General features: G+C 31.9%; 1 protein-coding gene across 5 annotated transcripts; it reads left to right on the top strand.

The window, feature by feature from the left end:
* Nucleotides 1-994: 994 nt before the first annotated feature.
* On the top strand, nt 995-17,425 carry LOC127698481 (uncharacterized). Of its 5 annotated transcripts, none has more exons than XM_052201967.1 (8): nt 995-1,132; nt 4,449-4,532; nt 5,435-5,716; nt 8,168-8,357; nt 12,310-12,449; nt 13,630-13,791; nt 14,948-15,076; nt 17,084-17,425. In XM_052201967.1, exons 2-8 carry the CDS (start codon nt 4,463-4,465, stop codon nt 17,407-17,409), a joined length of 1,299 nt encoding a protein of 432 aa, XP_052057927.1. In that variant the 5' UTR covers nt 995-1,132; nt 4,449-4,462; the 3' UTR covers nt 17,410-17,425. The 5 variants fall into 5 exon arrangements, with proteins under 5 accessions (XP_052057927.1, XP_052057928.1, XP_052057929.1 ...); XM_052201968.1 differs by having other exon boundaries at nt 1,013-1,128; XM_052201969.1 differs by lacking the exons at nt 995-1,132; nt 4,449-4,532; nt 5,435-5,716 and adding an exon at nt 5,845-5,976.
* The last annotated feature ends 1,814 nt before the right edge of the window (nt 17,426-19,239 follow it).

Raw genomic sequence — 19,239 nt, 5'->3', positions numbered from 1 at the left:
CTCTTAAGAGTGCTAAATACATATAAAACTTTTATATATAAGTCTTATATTTACTTACCAGAATGAAAAGGATGGACACTAGATGCGTCGTCTGCAGTTGACCATTACGAGTTGTCTCCCATATCGCCATTCTCAATCTACGGGCGCCATATCTTTCCATAATATTTGAAGTAAAATCCTGATTTTTTTTTTCGCCAAAATTGACGACTTTCCCCTATTTCGATTTTTCTCGATTTTTAATATGTTTCTTATACGTCATATCTCTCACGAATTCCGCAAAAAACATTTCTGTTGCAATTAGTTTGAGGTATAACCATAGAATGACTGGACTAAGAAGAATCATGATTTCTTCGCCAATAATTACGTCCTTCGGTGGTAACATTAAGAATCTATATTGCTAGCCGTTTTACCATTTATTCTAACTTCAAGATATCTAATAATTCAAACTTGATAAAATATCTCATATAGTTTATAAGATATCTTATATAGTTTATAAGATATCTCCTCATATCATTTATAAGATATCTCCGATATAGTTTTCTTTATATAAGATATCTTATATATTATATAAGATATGAGATATGAGATATGAGATATCTTGTATATTATATGAGATATCTTGAAGTTAGAATAAATAGTAAAACGGCTGCCATATATCTTTGTCAGTCAAGTTTTTACATCTTATATTAAGAATGAAATTAAATCATGCATCTTTACATTTTTATTTTTTTTATCTTTCACACCTAAAAAAACAATTTTTTTAAACGAAACTTGTGACCCGCGTACATGGAAACGATCTGCTAAATACTAGGTTACCAAACTTACTCATGGTTAAAAACAGTAAATTAATTTATTAATAGTGTAATTGAGGTGGCAAAAACAGACTTGTAAAAATACTGTACCCTGTACTGGAAGAATTCCAGTTTCTGCTGATAGAGGAGGCATCTTCAGAAGCATGGACCAAGTACGGATCTTCCTGGTCATCCGTGAAAGATTCGGTAAATAAGTATTTTAGGTTAAAGGTTACATAAAAAAGTGAAAGAAAAAGTAGTGAACAAGGAAATAAAATTTGTCTATGCCATTTAACTTAGGGAAAGAACCAAAAGAGAACAATTTGTGAAGTATTATGTTAGTAAGTAAACTTGTTTTAAAGTCGGCATATATGTACACAATAACAATTTATTAATAAAGAAATGCACAGTTATCATGGTTATACCCTATACTAGCATGACTAGGGAGTAAGGTATATACAATGTATAAAATGAGATTCCTCACACTGTCAACGTATATTTGTTCCGCCTAACAGAAGTTCCACTGGAAACTTTGTTATAAACAATGTCATAATATCTGTTCCTGTTGGAACAAATATTCTATACCATTTATTCCGTTAGGAACATTTACTGTAATATTTATTCCAGTGGAAATAATATTCCAGAATATTGTTTCCATTTGGAACTTATATTATGAAGGAACTTCTGTTCCGTGACAACACATGTTCTTGCTCTTTTCCATACAATATTACAGTAGTTTATAAATCTTGACCCTCTATTATCATTTTCCACGTAAACACCCCAAAAGATTATTTAGAAAAAGGGGGTCCATTCCCCTAGCGCCTTTGTAATAGTAAATGATGATAGAAGCAACAATTACATTTGCTCCTTTGACCTGTTATAATTGCTATTATCAGAAGTCCATTACTAGAGGAAGTGTGCAACCCGCTATATAGTAAGGCGATCACGTTGTCCCCGTACTTCCAAGTTCCAACTGTGATTGAAACAGGATTTGAGCAAGATTGCTATATATAGTAACAAAAATCAATGGCCAAATTTTTTTGCGATGCATTCTGGGTAGAGATAATTTATGCAAACCACCCTATAACTTAATTAGCACACAGTTGAAAATAATGTTTGAACTTTGACCATCGACGTGTTAATGAATAGCAGATCCTAGATACCATATCATATCAGTGTCGTGAGTCATTATGATGGTTTTTAATTTTAAATAATAAAAATGTTTGTATTATTTATCAATTTAAAAACTACAATTATAACCGTCAGCTCAAATAAAAAAAGCTTACTCCTTAATACAATTCACGTTTAGTTTCAGAGCTAATTGTGAAAAAATTGCCATTTAAAAGTTGGCAAGTAAAAATGAGGTCGGAAAATTGTGTATCCATATACTGTATAAGTAACACTGGATTAGGAATGAGTTTAATAAGAATAAATGTTTTGATATATTTATTTTAAGAATGTATGTTACGATTTACAAATTTTAAGAAATAAGAGGTTGCACAGAAATTCTACAGATATAACCATTTTTAGCAAAATTAACAAATTGTACCCTCAATTTTGAAAAAAAAGAGGGAAAAATAATTGTATACCCTTTCTTCAATTTGGAATATCTTTGATCCTGCGTAAGATCTTGACGGTAATACTACCTTGGATGATGGTGTGGACAAACAAAGGTTGTCATTTCAGTCGGATATTGTCACATTTATCCATTTGAATACATGAAAAAAATGCAGTTCACAACACGTGTGTTCGACATATAGATCTTAGTTGAATAGGTTAAAATTGTAAAAGTTGCGATCTATACCTTTGTAAACAAATGAGTAATAAATACATAATCTTTATGTAAGTATACTTCATACTGAAATATGACAAAGTTTAACTTCAAAAACCTAGCTGTAGGACAATTTGTTTTAATTTGTTCAAATACTAAATCAATCTCAAGTTTTGAGTTGGGTAAGGACATATAGTAATCCCTGGAATTGTCCGGTTCCAGCAGTTAAACCCTTTCATACAAGTGTGGGATCAGAGACATATAATACAATGTATTATATGTCTCTGGTGGGATGTTTAAATTAGCAGCCACGTCAGGTAAGAGGAGGGACTTTAAATCCAGTAACTCGCGCATTCAGGATGAATGTTACGCTCTTTGCATGTTGAATAACACTTGCGACAACTCTTTGATGGAATATGAATGATATATTTGCCACTGAACGTTAAGCTAGCAACAAACAATAAATCAAAACTTAAATCCACATGATATGCAGGTGTCTTCAGTCTTGTGATTATAAAACGACCAAAAAAAGGACTAGGAGACGTTGCAACACTGACCGTCATGTATACATCTCATCATGGAGAACGTAATGACAGACAGACAGGAGTAAAGTATGTCTCTTTCTTTAAAATAGCTTAAAAACAGGAGAAATGTATTTCGGTAAAATTAACGAAGAAAAATAAATGTCTTTCACTTATACATCACGGTATATTGCTACCTTGATGCCGTAAATAACTGAGACATAATTCGTCAACACAACGTTCTATTCAAAAAAGGAAGCCATTATGACTATATTTTGACAAAAACAACTACATATTTTTAATAGATGATACATTTTAGTCCGACATGGCAGATTTTATTTGATTTTATAGTTCTCATTTGCCTTTGAGCGATGAAAAATGGTACCAATGTATTCTTTTATAAATTTTATATCATTTTCTAAGTGTTGAAAATGAAGCTAAATAATTGGCAATAAGAAACCACCGCACTAAATCGGCTCACTTTATTTTCAACAAACTGATAATTAATCAAACACTCAAGGAGACTAATTAACAGCTGTCTGTTTGATGATAATATTCTACCCATGATTCCATAGTTTAAAAACGAGATTTTGGAGGACCCCATATAGCGCTTTCCACTGATAACGGGGACAGTGTGATCGCCCAGCTATATAGTACAGCTTGCATTCACTTCCTCTAGTAATGGACTTCTGCTATTATTAATTATTTCAAAGATGTGTAAAATAACTTATACCAAGGATTTATATACTATATGATTTATATACTATATAAATCCTTGCTTATTCAGATAATTTTTAGTCAGTTTTTAAAAATAATCTGTTAATTTCTGTTAACTCTTCTCAATTTTATCAATATAGCCCAATCAACATGATCAAGCTATATAAGCTCATACTATGGATATACCCGACCTGTGAAAGTCGTCTATAGGACTAGGTCAACATGAAATGACTACATGCAATTGTTTCTATTTAAATATTTATTTCTGAATGCTAGAGTGACATCTGGTAGACATTACATGTAGGATAATCCTTGTAAACTTTTAGAAAAGCTATTTGATTCATTTATCTCAATTTGAAATTCTGTGACAATTGGTTATTGACCCAGTATTTTGAGGAGTTTAACCAAATGATAGAAAACTATAATTTTCATTTATATTGAATAGAGGGTGTCACCAATACATAAATATGTACCATGACAGGCTTGTGTTATGGGATGTTTATTGAAAAAAATATAATGGTATACTAGTTCTGTCTTTATTACACTCTAGTGTTTCTACCGGCGTGATTGAATATTCCATATAAAGAATATTTACAGTTATTGATGTCAAAATCAAATTTCTCTTGAATTTCATGTTATCTTTTTCAGATGTGGAACAGCCAATGGAACAATGTTGGATGATGATAATATTCACAGGCTTTATTCATAGCACTTTATCATTTTGTCCAAATGGTCAGTATTAGGATTTGTCCTGAACATGCATGAAATATTTGCCACTGTACATTAAGTCTATAAGTCTGTCAGATATCACTACACATAACAATATATTAGAATTGTTGCATATATATTTGTTTTAGGCTTTATGTGTTTCAGAATGAACCTTCAAAACTGCAAAATTTCTTTATTTTGAAATCTTCCCAATTATATTTGAGTAACAGCATTATCTAAAAATATATTTTCCACAAGATATTTTAAACTCATATGTTGATAAGCATCAAACATCATTTAGGGTAAGACTGTTACCTAATTTTATTTTAGAAAATACATGTGTAAAATGGGTTTTTTTCGTCACACATGTCTATTATCATGATAATGATATGGTTATGAAATCACAGCCACAGGACAAATTAATTTATGTTATTTCTGCACTAAAATGACCTGACTAAATCTTCTTATTCAGTTTATAATCAATAAAGCTAACATTTGAAAGGATTGATGAATTTATCAATTTTTGAAATTTCAAATGCCAAATAATAGCCAATTTTCCTTTTTAGAGAGGTGTAATGACATTGAGCAATATTCATTAAAAATGATACTGAGTTTTTGTTGGGTTTACCAGCGCATGCTATGAAAAATTATATATTTTTGTTTTGGTCAATTGTATTGAACACCAGCATTGACTAATGACTGAAATATTGTTGGTGTTTCATTTCAAGGAGATATAACAGTTTTAAACAAACTAACACAACAATTAGTGTCATTATGAATAAAAGATAAAATGTATGTCAATCAAAATATGAATTTATGGTATAAGTCTGTAGATGCCATTAATTATGTGTGATTCAGGTCAAAGTAAAAGTGAAACTAAGATGAGCTAATTGATTCATTCATTTTATATCTCTCAACTATTTCAGCTACCAACATCTGCAAGTTAGAATATATTCAAGTTAACAAACACGAAGACCTCCGCTGTCCTACCTCAGTAGATACTCATCTGATCAAATGGCATTACAGAGAAAATAATGACAGAAACTGGACTTCTTTTCAATTTAAATTCTGCCGTAATCGTCCAGACTATACTAAATGTGAAGTAAAAGATGGTGTGTTAAAACTGAACTATGCTTCCGCAGAATATGAAGGATTTTATAAATGTACTTCAAATCATACTGAACACTGCTTTGAATTGAAATTATATAGTAAGTATGACTAAAAGGAGATGTACAACCAATCACACAAAGAAATTATATAGTAAGTATGACTAAAAGGAGATGTACAACCAATCACATAAAGAAATTATATAGTAAGTATGACTAAAAGGAGATGTACAACCAATCACATAAAGAAATTACATAGTAAGTATGACTAAAAGGAGATGTACAACCAATCACACAAAGAAATTATATAGTAAGTATGACTAAAAGGAGATGTACAACCAATCACATAAAGAAATTATATAGTAAGTATGACTAAAAGGAGATGTACAACCAATCACATAAAGAAATTACATAGTAAGTATGACTAAAAGGAGATGTACAACCAATCACACAAAGAAATTATATAGTAAGTATGACTAAAAGGAGATGTACAACCAATCACACAAAGAAATTACATAGTAAGTATGACTAAAAGGAGATGTACAACCAATCACACAAATAATCAAAAGACATCTAGAGGGCAACATACAGTCTTCAACAATTGATAATTGTCTATTATACAATATCAAAATCATCCCCCCAAAAAATTACGCAGAACTTTAAAGTTTATTTTTGCAGTGGTAGAGAAGATGTTTGTTGAAAACTTGATAAAAATATAATCATTCCATTAACAATTTTGCCCATTATATGATAATATGGCAAACATTAGTTTCAAAATTCAGATAAGCTTTTAATATAGACAGTGAAATGGCAATCCTATTTTATTCTTATACCTCACTCTTCGAAATAATGGGGTTACATTGTTTATAGTTTTTGACTTGTCTGTCCATCAGCTTGTTATGCATCTTTGTTTCCAGATGCTCAATCAAATACTTTACATTGGATTGCAACCTTACTTGGATATATGGTTAGATATAATGAGAAGACATCATCCCCTATTGATTTTGGGTTCACTATATCTAGGGTCAAGATCAAAGTTACTAAAAATAGACAAAAATTTATGCAGGATAGTGGTTTCTGGAGCTAAATCCAATACAATTTTTGGGATTGCAACCTGACTTAATATATAGTGACATATAAATAAAAGAGGCAGATCTGTATTGATTTTGAGGTTACTTCGTCTTAAGTCAAGGTCGTAGTTACTAAAATCAGACTGAAATTTGTTAAGAAAAATGGTTTCCAGAGGCCTTAATCAATTTTTTTATTTGATTGCAAACTTACTGGATACTGGTATATGGTTACATGTGGTGAGAGGATGATCCCTATTGTTTTGAGGTCATTACATCTAAAGTTAAGGTCAGAGACTATAAATAGACTAAAAGTTGTACTGAAAAGTGCTAAAGTGCTTTTCAAATGATTATTCATATACTGCATATTGGATTGCAACCTTATTTGGATAATGGTCACATATAATGAGAGGAAGATCCCTATGGATTTTTAATTCTCTCGGTCCAAGACCAAGGTCAAAGTTGAACTATAAATAGTTTTTTGTTGGACAATATTTCTTGCTGAAATCATAACAGAAAAGAATCATACCTAAAAGTAAACAGAAAAAAACTATATCATCAGGTCACTTTAAGCTCTTCCCCATTAAATGTAGGTGTGTGGTATATGACATGTATGAGCTTGCAAACTAGAGGTGCTATTATTGATGTAGTAGAAGAACTCTCTGAAAGCTATAGGTAAAATTCAGTAATTTCTAATTTTAATTTATGTAAAATTTCTTAGAGTCGGGGTGCTTCGGTGCTTCGGTGGCAGAGTGGTCTAAGTAGTTCCAACTACTGTATCACTAGCCTGTCAGCACTGAGGTTGTGAGTTGTAACCCAGCACTTGGCAGGTGTGTTCCACTCCAATCTTTATTGACTAGGATTCCATGTGCATGATTTTCTCGCTGCATTGAATGAAGACCCTTTGGTGGCCTTGGGCTGTTTTCTTCTCTTTGGTCAGGTTGTTGTCTCTTTGACACATTCCCCGTTTCCATTCTCAATTCTAGGATTGCCAGTTTTCCTGCCCAAGGTTGGTAGTTTTCCTTAGACACTCAGGCCTTCTCCACCAATAAAAACTGACTGCCACAAAATAGCCAAGAAAGTTGAAAGTGGCATTAAACACCAACAATCAATTAATCAATCAATCTTACAGTCTGTGATGACTAAATGCTTGATGACATTTACAGTTTTGTTTTATTAACTGTAAGATGTTGCACTGAACAACCTTTTTCACAGCATAATCTCAGTTATTCTTATGACCTTGTTTCCAGCTGGTTAAAATACCAGTCTAAATAGAAAGAAACATTGATCATTATGTAGACTATGACTAAAGACAAATATCACAAGTTACTCAAGAAATAAATAATTTACCGGGAGATTCAGAAGCAAGATTATGCAGCATTAAACATGTGGGAGGTTATGACTTATTTGACAATGGTATTTAATGTGGTTTCTTTGGCAACACATTATATTTTGCAGATTTTTCCTGTTTTTTTTTTCTTTTTAGATTGTGACAAAAGAGAAGAACAACTAATATATGAACCACCCAAAGAAATATTAGTACACAAGAATGAGAGATGTATGATTAGATGTGGAGCAGATTTTGGTTGTGACATTGGCATTAAGGGAACTATTTCCTGGGAACACAAAGGGCAGATAATTAATGAATCAAATCATCCATATCAAACTTGCGTTAGGTTCGTATTATTTGTAGAGTATTTTCATTCATCGCTTGATGGTTAGTATAGCATTAATCATTGAAAAGTAATATGATGATTTTTCTGTTTTGTATGCATTTTATAAGTTCTTTTCATGCCAAATTCATTATCAGCCTAAGATCAAATAATCAGCCACTGAGGGATTAGGCTCAAGGACTGATACAAAATGTATAATGAACCAATGCTGAAAATGTAATATTATGATCTTTAAATTATTTCTACAACAATTACAGAACATATAAATGGATTTGCTGTCTGTCATATTTGTTTTTATTTATTGTTTTGCCATCAATGAGGCTCTTGCTGTTCTCGTTTGAATTATTTCATCACATTTTGTTGTATTTGGGCCTTTTATTGCTGTCTTTATGGTATGTGTTTTGCTCATAGTTGAAGGCCGTACAGTGACCAATAGTTGCGTACATGCACATCATTAAATTCAACAAACAAAGGTGTTTCTGGAGAGAAATTCTTCTTAAGTCTGACCTCCATATACAACATAGAGTTCTAACCATTTGAATCTGATACCACAAAAATAATGTTATATAGTGCCATAAATAATAATAAATATGTAATCATAAGCAAAAAAATGTGATAATAAATGTAAAGTGACAGGTTTTCTACCAGGTACAATGTAAGTAATTATTCCATTATTGTAAGTTTGTTTTGTATTGGCAGAGATGGCTATATATCCCATAATTGTCATGTTCTGTAACCCTTGGTGTATCGGGGGGGGGGGGGGGGGGGGGGGGGGGGCACTTTGCATGAATAAAAAATAGTTTTTTTCTGCAAAGGAGATGAAGCATCAGCTATAGAGTTACATTTGCAAGGAACATGTTAAGGCACATACAATTTTGTTGAGCTGCTATGAATGTTAATATCCTTACTAGGTAAAATATCAAATGATTTCCAATGGCCTTTTTGTAAATGAGAATAATTCTCTATTGATTTTGTGCATCAAAAGTGCTTTTCTGGATTAAACTTCAGGAAACCCAAACTATTTAAAGTCAAGGATGTACAAGACCCAAACAATAACATAAAAGGTACCAATTTTACTGCATCATATGTGCATTTCGACATTTAATGTCTCTTCAGTGATGCTTGATGCCAGTGAGGAGCTATATGACCAAAAGGGAGCTGAAAATATCCGAAATTCATCTAAGGTTAACTTTGCCTGTGGAAGTCGGAATCTTAGTTTCTTAAAATTTTTGAAATTATGAACGGAGAATTTCAAGAAGAAAAGACCTAAAAAAAATGTCAGTACAGAAGCACTGACTACTGAGTTGATGATACTCTCGGGGACTATCAGTCCACCAGGAGTGGTATCAACCCATTGCTAGTATAGGAAAATAACACTTTATTAATGCATGCGTTTGAAGCACTTTTCAAGAAAGCAGAATTGACAAATCAAAATTAAGTTACCATAGCTACTGTGCCTCGTTGTCATACATAAAAATATTCTTTGTCCCCCTCCTCTAAATAACACCATTCCAATGTAATAAAAAAGAAACAAATATACATATAAGAATATATATAAATTAACATTTTGAGACAAAAACATCGTTAAAAAAAGTTGTGATTCAAACAGGTTTATCTGTCGTCAGCCTTGCCTCCATTGAATCCAAAATAATACCAAGACATTCAATAATCATGTCTGGACCTGTTATTTTATGCTTAGCCATTGGAATCTTTATAAAAAAGAAGATGTGGTATGATCGCCAATGAGACAACTCTTCACAAGAGACCAAATGACACAGAAATTAACAGCTATAGGTCACCGTACGGCCTTCAACAATGAGCAAAGCCCATACCGCATAGTCAGCTATAAAAGGCCCTGAAATCACAAATGTAAAACAATTTAATTGAGAAAACTAACGGCCAAATTAATGTACAAAACAATGAACGAAAAACAAATATGTAACACAGCAACAAACGACAACCACTGAATCACAGGCTCCTGACTTGGGACAGGCACATACATACAGAATGTGGCGGGGTTAAACATGTTAGTGGGATCCAAACCTTCCCCCTAACCTGGGACAGTGGTGTAACAGTACAACATAAGAACGAACTATTAAAATCAGTTGAAAAAGGCTTAACTCATCAGATGGATACAAATAGAAATACATATAACAATAACACGTGGACGTGACCGGGGTACTTGTACATTTAGTCTGTCAAGAATGAAATTCAATAAATCCTTATTTCTCTGTTCACATTTATTGGGATGTTCGAATGTGATGAAATCAATGCATTTTTAGGAGGTGCAGAATAAATTTGATGCCAAAACTGTTTGAGTTCCAACACACTGCTTTTGACAGGTTATCAAAAATTATTGCACTTGATCAGCAGTCAATAGCAAGTTACGTATAATAATAATAAATGTTCCGCCATGTTATACAACGCATATGCCACTGTGAGGGAATATAGGCATTAATTTGCACTCATCGGATATATAGGTTTTTACACATTGTCATGTATTTTCCTAATATCTGTTTAATTTGTAATAAGTCATCAATACGCACAAAGAATAAAGAGCAGCTATCTTTGTTAATCGTGTCATTCACACTTTGATGCACAATATCTTCATGAGGGGAAAACAAGTTCACTATTAACCTGTGCTTTCTTGTGCCCCCTTATGGAACTACATATATGGTTAATGCATAGACTTTCTACCTGTTCCACTCCAAACATTGCATAGTTTGGGGCCCTTGGCTCCCTTTTTGAAAATCCTGGATCTGCATCTGCATAAAATCTTTATCAGGATGATTACTTAACTCCTGTTTTAATGTGTCTACATTGATACGTGGTTCCACAATTTTTTTGGTATCCAAAAATGTCACTTACTGACATTATGTTGCCATGTGTTACCATCTATCAACTCAAGACAAGAAGACAATGGTTCAATAATGATATATGCTTGCAATGGACGTAATTGTTGACACTAGATTCTATGATCAACTCGATCGATAACCAACATTTTCAATTAACATTACAGTCTAGATATGGATTTATACATGTAAATCACTTCAGAATTGTATGAAAAATATTCTCACCAAGACCTTAGTGTTCAAGTTGTTTAGATTTACTTTTTTCTCTACTATTTATTAAAATGTTGTTTTGGTGAGCCAAATGGGTCCGAATGTACCCTGATTTTTTTTCAAGAGTAAGCAGAAATATATGAATAATATTAAATCACAGAACCCCAATTCAATCCATCATTTGCTAAAATGTTTAATTTTTCACCTTTTTTCTTTTCTTTTCTAAAATCATATAATTTCCTTTTAAGAATGTGAAATCCTTATCTGTAAATAGATAGTTGTAAAATTAAAAGCCTGATGATTGGATGGTTTTACTTTTTGGAATGCACTGAATGCATGTGCGGAATTATCTGAGCTGAAGACAGAAATAGGTCATCGCTTCACAAGGAAATTATTCAAAAATGGGACAACTTTAGAAAAGATTTATATATATCTATTCCTTGATGGTTACATAGATTATGTTGTTACCGGTAATAGAGACCTTCTTTTTTTTAATGTTTAGTCCCTGCCCATAGTGGATTATGGCAGCTACACCTCTAATTTGTTTGTTTACAGTACTTGTGAATGGGATATATATGGTGAAAAAATAAGCATCATTTGAGCTTTTTCTTTCTTTCTCAATTTATTTTTGGCAGCGTAATGTCCAAAGGGTTATATATTTCATGCATTTTCAGGATGAGACTCTTGTGTATTCTAGATGGTGATTATATTATAATGGATAATGCCAGATGCAGTTTGTTCATTTTGCCATGAAAAGTAATAAGACATTACTATGAACTAATGTAATTTTTATAAAGTATCTTAATATTTTAAACTGAGCAGTTTTAAAAGATGTTTGGTTGACCCTGTTAATCTATTGGAACTATAATGCTTTATGGTCTTATATTTTACAGCAAAAACATAACAAATATAGAATCTCAACTGACAATCCAAAGAGTGAAAAAAGATGACATATATTATCCATTTGTATGTGTAGTAAAAGATAGTAAAGGAACAAATGTCAGACGGTTCAATGTTACGCTTATAGATATGGGTAAATAGTTAAATTGTATATAATGTCAGTAATGATGATTAGAGTTATTAACAAGCCATATGAACATTAAGAAACAAGAGGCTGTCAAAATGACAGCAAAGCATGTTTTCCTTACATTTATTAATGACATTGTTAAAGTATTCAAGGGTCATTATTCCTGAACAAAATAAGTGGTAATTGTCAAATTCAAACCCCAATTTTCAAACCAAGAAACAGCATAATGATATTTGACAGAGATTGTTTTCAAAGATTATGAAGTCATCCATGAAAACAACATAAATAGCCTTCAAAAAATCAATCTAGGACCATTATATTAGATAGTCAATATCTAATTAGACCTATATTTTGTCATGAAAAAATATTAAACTTTCAAAAGAATTGGTTGAACAGTTTTCATAATGCCAGACTAACAAAGATAGAACAAACTGTATGTAGCTTACACTTTCTCTATAAAATACAAACTAAGTGAAATATAGATACAAGGGTACACAAAATGAAAACAACACTTTAAAAACCTCATGTGTCAGAATCGCACCTGGAACGCCCAAAGCCACTTCAAGAGTGATACAACCAAAAGGAACATAATAGCACCAAGACAAATAAAGGAAAAACTGTAAAGTAAATATAGATACACAAGTTCAGCACCTACAATCTATAACTTAAGACCATCTTGTATTAATTGTGAAGTAGACGCTGAATATTATATTTATCTATTAGGTCTTGGTACTTTCCAATGAACTTTTTGAGAAAAAGGAAAGACGTTCTTTAACAAAACCCTTGTTCATCAATTTTTTCCTCAGACCCCGATGATGTTTAACAAAGTCTGAGTAGCAGCTGCAAGCTCTTGAATATCATATGAGTTGAGAAAAGTATACTCCATAGGTGGGTGAAGTTGGTATATTGTGCTAAGGTGAGGAAAATTTATAATTTCCAATTTGAAATTGTCTTGTTTGTCATAGATATATTAAAGTGACTATGAAAGCAAGATACCAAGTATTTTCAAAATGATGACTTTATACAATAGCTCTCAGAGCTATTTGGTATAGCTTCTTAACAATTGAACAGTTTGATTAGATTGTACAAGAAGCAATTGGGTCAAATTTTTATTGACTTCTTAAGAGAGACTTAAATACTAATAGTCAAGTCAGTGTTAATGAGAACTTACTTTTTTATATTTCAGATCCTAAATATACAACAAATTATGAGACCTATACGGTAATTGTGTTGGTGTGTGCTTTATTTGCGGCATTAGTAATATTAGGAATAATTATGATATTTTATCCAGGAAAATGTTTTAGCATTATGACTCATTGTTCATGCCTTAGCAGAATGTGTTGTTTAGGTAAATATGTTTTTTTCCCTAAAGTTAAGAAAATAATTCATTGTAAAAATATAACATTTCAATTAGGGTTCTCCCTTCTTGTAATAATGCAGTAACACAAAGCAAAAAGTGACATTTGTAATTTCACTCCAAAGGGTCAAGTGAGCTTTTCTCATCACTTGTTGTCCAATGTCCATCGTCAGAAAAAATTCTGAAATTCTATTGCAATTTAAAGAAATTGTTGTGCTAATTAAGAGACTTGCTATCATTGATTCACATTTAGCTCATTTTATCTACTGATATCTAACCTGCAGTTAATGCATTTGCCAGCAATAGTGCTACATTAATGTTCTTTTTTGTCCACACCATACCCAAATATAATTTGAAATTATTCAATCTACTATTCCAATCTTTCCATGAGTGATTTCAATCACTTTGATTTTGTCCCTGGTTGAATAGCACTTTCTGGGAGGTGGTGTTGGAAGGGGGAATAGAGATCAGCAAATTTCAGGGAAGGGGTTAAAATGTATTTTAATATATAATATTTTTTAATTTGAATTTTAATACCGTAAATTCAGAACTTTTTGCAACCATTTATTATTGGGATTATATAACTATGGATACATATGTGAGATTGACTATTGAATTGAGATTTCAGGAAATGCGAAATAAAAATAATGCTTACAAAATTTTATATGTAAGTTTTTATTTTTATGAAACCTATTTCCTGTCGTAATTTTGGAAATAATAACAGTGCAAAAAAGTATGAAATTACAGAACTGTATCAGTGATGTAGAAGTACACTGAACATTTGGGTAGGGACAAACTTCTGAAAGAGACAAGCAAACAAAAAACCAATAGTCTGATAGTCTAGTGATTAGTCAGTTTTTTCAATGAAAAAAAATATAGCAAAAAGGATGGGAGGCCTCCTTGAACCCCCACTGCTCCTATATACATGTAAATAAAAGTCAGTCTAAACTTGGACAAAAAACTGCTTGTCATCAAACAGTAGTGAATGGAGGAAAAATTCACCAATGTACAGGTAGAAGATTTGAACACCCCTCAGGAGAAAGGTTTTTAGAAGGTGCATTTTCTTACTGATATCTGGACAGTTGACTCTACAATATTCAATTTTTAACTGACAATACTAACTTGAAAATTATTTTCTTTCTAACAGGTTCTTACAATTATGATGTGTTTATTCTTTATGATGATGAAGATGAACCTCTAGCAAGTAAAGTTAAAGACGCACTTAAAAGCAAAGGCTATAACATTGCCGCTATGGATATTATTGAACCAGGATATGGTAAATTCTAATTAAAATACAAAAATACCTTAATGCTTGTATGAAGGGAAGAATATCAGAAATATAGACATAGACAACCCTGTCAACTTTCTGAAAAAGAATAGACTTATCTAGTGGAAAATACAGTACTTCAGTCATTAAACTCAGAAGAATAGCAGTGGCGAAGCTGCAATTAGGTACAATAGGCACTTGACTACCAGTGCACAATATTTTTTCAAAAATTAAAAATGAAACTATCAAAAATAATTTTCTTACTTTTCATGAACTTGATAATCATGGCCCTTTCTAGCTGATGATTAGATTTATTGAAAAGCACCTGAAGTTGTCAAAACTCTTTAACTATCCAATGTCAAATGTACACTAGTCCTGTCATCATTGATGAATGAAGTGTTGCAAAAAAATGTAGTCCATATATTCAAACTTCATGATAGAGACTATTGAATTGTTAAAAATGTCAACCTAAACTAACCTGAACCTAAACTTAAAACAAGAAGAGACTAAATCGGATTTGAAGACATGATTTTTTTTCTCGGGACAAACTCTTTTTTTCACTTCCCTACTGAATTTTTTTTTTTCAAGCAATTTAGAATCAGCTGATTTATTTATTCCCTTCAAAGAAAATGAATGGTCCTTGCCTTGTCCAATTTGATGAATGGTAACCAGGTGTTAGTATTCTGTTTCCATACCAGATTTTATTGATGAAGAATCCTTGATATTTACAATTCTTTTACATATTTATCAATTAAAGTCAATCAGAACAGAATAGATATATAAAGATGTTAATGCATGATAACAGTCAGCTGTAATTGTAAAATCATTTAAAATTCTTAGAACTTTTTTTGTGTATATTTTCATAATAAAATGACCAGTTAATATTATGTTTTGTACGTCAAATTTTCAAATTTTGCATCTATAAATGCTGAAAACCGTTTTCCATTAGAGGGCTTTGCCCCCCTGAACCTCCTGCCCAAATGTGTGCCTACAATTCATTTCATATTCTAAGCTATGCCCCAGAACAGTACATATTTCAAAGAGTGCAAGTAACACAATTTAATATAGTACCCACTACCTACTGTGTATATAAAGAATTTGTCTGTTCTTACACAATATATAGACAAATATAGCTGAGAGGGGGTCTTTAATTCAATATGACAGTTTTAGATGTCCTAAGTCTCCATACTTAAATTTAGTTTAATCTCTTACATGTATACTATTGGTACCAGTAAAAAGGTCTGTCACAATCTCCATTATAGTTGACCTGTTGGATATAGGATATATGTTGGATAATAATGATGACACTGATTAAAGATAGAACACAGTTAGGTTTTTGTCGTCGCAGAAAGCAAGACATAGGGATAGTGATCTGGTGGCGGCGTTAACAAACTCCATAAAAGCTTCATATTTCAGAAAGTAGAAGACCAGGATCCTTCATACTTTGTATATAGATGCTTTATGTTATTAAGTTTCTGTCTGTCGTATGTCCAATGTCTTTGACCTCATTTTCATGGTTCAGTGACTACTTGAAAGAAAAGTAAAAAATTTTAGTATTCTTAATTTCTCTCTTATTGTGAGTAAAAGGATAACCATATTTAGTATGTGCGTACCTTGCAAGGTCCTCATGCCTGTCAGACAGTTATGTAGGAGTGGAATACCAAAGAAGTTATGGGAACTTTATTGACCTTATCATATATTTCTGATTGTTTTCCCAACCTATTCACATATTTTGAAGCTTGAAAAGGTGACCTATTCCAGCGGCACGTCCTATCACCTTGTTTTTTTTTTTTTTGTTGGTAGTTTGAAAAGTTGTTGAGTTAACAAGTCAAGGAATTAATTAAACGTCTAATTAATCCCACTGTAGAATCTTTAGGTCACATTATGGCATTTTACAAGAAGCAATTCTTCATACTAAATAAAGATGAACAGCTCTTAATGGCCAATGAAACAATTATAAGCATGACAAAACAAAAAGTTGCAGAATTATTGAATATTTGATTAATTTTTTTTCAGATTCAACTAAAGAAGTTAAGGACATAATCAAGGAGTGTGCCAGTTTACTTGTAATTTACCCAGGATTTTATATTTCTGAAACCTTTGATCATCAGTTAACTTTTGGAAAACAAACTATAGAACCATATCTGTTATCAGTATTGGTACATACTCATCGTAGAGGGAACTGCATGACAGATAAGACTTTTAAATCACTGGGACTAAAATGTTTTGTCTTTGATGACAATTTTTATAGCCGTATATTTTGGAGATTACCAAAGTTAAAAAAGTTAAAGAAAAGCAAGAAATATTATCATAATTATTCAACATGTAATATTTTATATTAAAATGTTTTGATAAACATTCTGTCTTTTGTTGAGGTTGTTATAGTATTTACAGCAGAAAGAGTGAGGAATCTCCAGAGTGGTAGTCACACACAATATACAATGTATAATTTTTTATTTGGTAATCTACTATAGCACACAAAACTTAAAGTAGCTAGTCTTTCTTTTACAGAATGATGATGGTTTTAATGAAGAAAGCCAAAAATCTTACAATGATGGAAGTATTAATATTATAAAATAAATATACCCAAAATTATGAGTTGTTTTTATTAGAATGAGGCTTACTAGCATATATTATCCTGCCTTCATATTCTTGTTTATTATTTTATGTTTTCCCGTTTTAATCTGAACAAAAGCAATGCCAACTAGTTGTTTAAAATGAGGCTACAATCTGCCAACACAATTTGATGAAAGAAAATGTAAAGAGGTTATCATACACTTTTCTTGAAATACAAATTTCTATACCATTTATCGCACTCTGAACAAAAATTAGAAGATATCAATGGGAAAATCAACATCATAGAAAGACTGACAAAACTATTGTCATGAGAAAAAGAATTTGTCGACAACACATTACCGGTACATCAAAAACTAAAGATTGAGCAGCATAAGTCCCCCAAAAGCAGTGAATAACGAAGATGTTTGGGAGGATAAGCAGTTTCTATCCATAAGGGACATCTGTAGTGTTATTCATGTTAAAGTCAGAGAATATTTCATTATTGTTGATGAACTATCATACAGTAGCCAGTAGGTATATGTCTTGTCTTACCCTATGACATCACCAAATTCATATATCGTTATTACTAAATTTGAAAGTTTGAAATGTAAATATGAACAGCTTTTCAAGACAAGGCATGAAATAATGATAGGAAAATAACTTAAACATTAAACAAATAGAAAATCACAAATTTTAACATTGAAAAACTAAAGTAAAAGCAGCATGGACCCCACTCAAAATAGGAAGTGAACTCATGCTCTCTGGAAGGGTAAGCAGTTTCTGTTCCACCAGTGATTCTTGTCATTTCTGGATTTGCATATTCAAGTGTTAAAAGTCATTTGCCCATGGGGTTAGTTATAGCAGACTTTTACATCTGTGTTCACACAGCAACTTCTTGCATGAGTAAAAATATTACTGCTGTCTAACAGGTTGCCCAAATTTTAACTGAAAAAAATGGAAGCTTTATTACTTAGCACAAACTACCCTTCAAGTTCTCAGTAAGAACTGAGACATAGTATAATAGTCCAAGGTAAGAGGCAGATCTATAATCACCATCAATATAAATAAATTGGTGGACACCAACAAATTATACATTTGTGTTCTTGACACGTAAACATTATCCTAATAAAGTGTAAATTGTAAACATCTGTCATAACCCACAAATGTCTAAATGCCTTGGACAAACAAACAAAAAAACAAGTGTCAGACTATTTTCCATGTGAGGACAAGCATAAAATGATTAAGATAGTTTCTTGGTTTTCTGGTTTTGTTTTTTTTAACAGTTAATTTTGTTTTGATAAAAGCCTAAAGAAAATCTGTAGCACACTGATAAAGCATTATATTGTTGCAGTTTATTTCTTGCTGAAGTTAGATGTTGTTAGAATCCATATAGAACTGATTTTTATACGACCGCAAACATTTTTTGGGGTTCGTATAATGCTATGATGCTGTCGTTGGTGTCGTTGCTGTCAGAAGACACATTTGGTTTCCGGACAATAACTTTAATTAAAGTGAATGGATCTCTATGAAATTTTACAAGAAGGTCCAATACCACAAAAGAGAGGTTGGGATTGATTTTGAAGGTTATGGTACCAACAGTTTAGGGATTAGGGGCC

The sequence above is a fragment of the Mytilus californianus genome, unplaced genomic scaffold, assembly GCF_021869535.1.
Source record: "Mytilus californianus isolate M0D057914Y unplaced genomic scaffold, xbMytCali1.0.p SCAF_4, whole genome shotgun sequence".
In the NCBI taxonomy this organism is placed as follows: Eukaryota; Metazoa; Mollusca; class Bivalvia; order Mytilida; family Mytilidae; genus Mytilus; species Mytilus californianus.
This window is presented reverse-complemented; position numbering and strand designations above follow the sequence as displayed.

Coding starts and splice junctions, on each gene's coding strand:
- LOC127698481 (XM_052201967.1), top strand. CDS start 4,463: ATGGAACAATGTTGGATGATGATAATATTCACAGGCTTTATTCATAGC. Junction 4,533..5,434: donor TTTATCATTTTGTCCAAATG/GTCAGTATTAGG, acceptor CAACTATTTCAG/CTACCAACATCTGCAAGTTA. Junction 12,450..13,629: donor TGTTACGCTTATAGATATGG/GTAAATAGTTAA, acceptor TTTATATTTCAG/ATCCTAAATATACAACAAAT.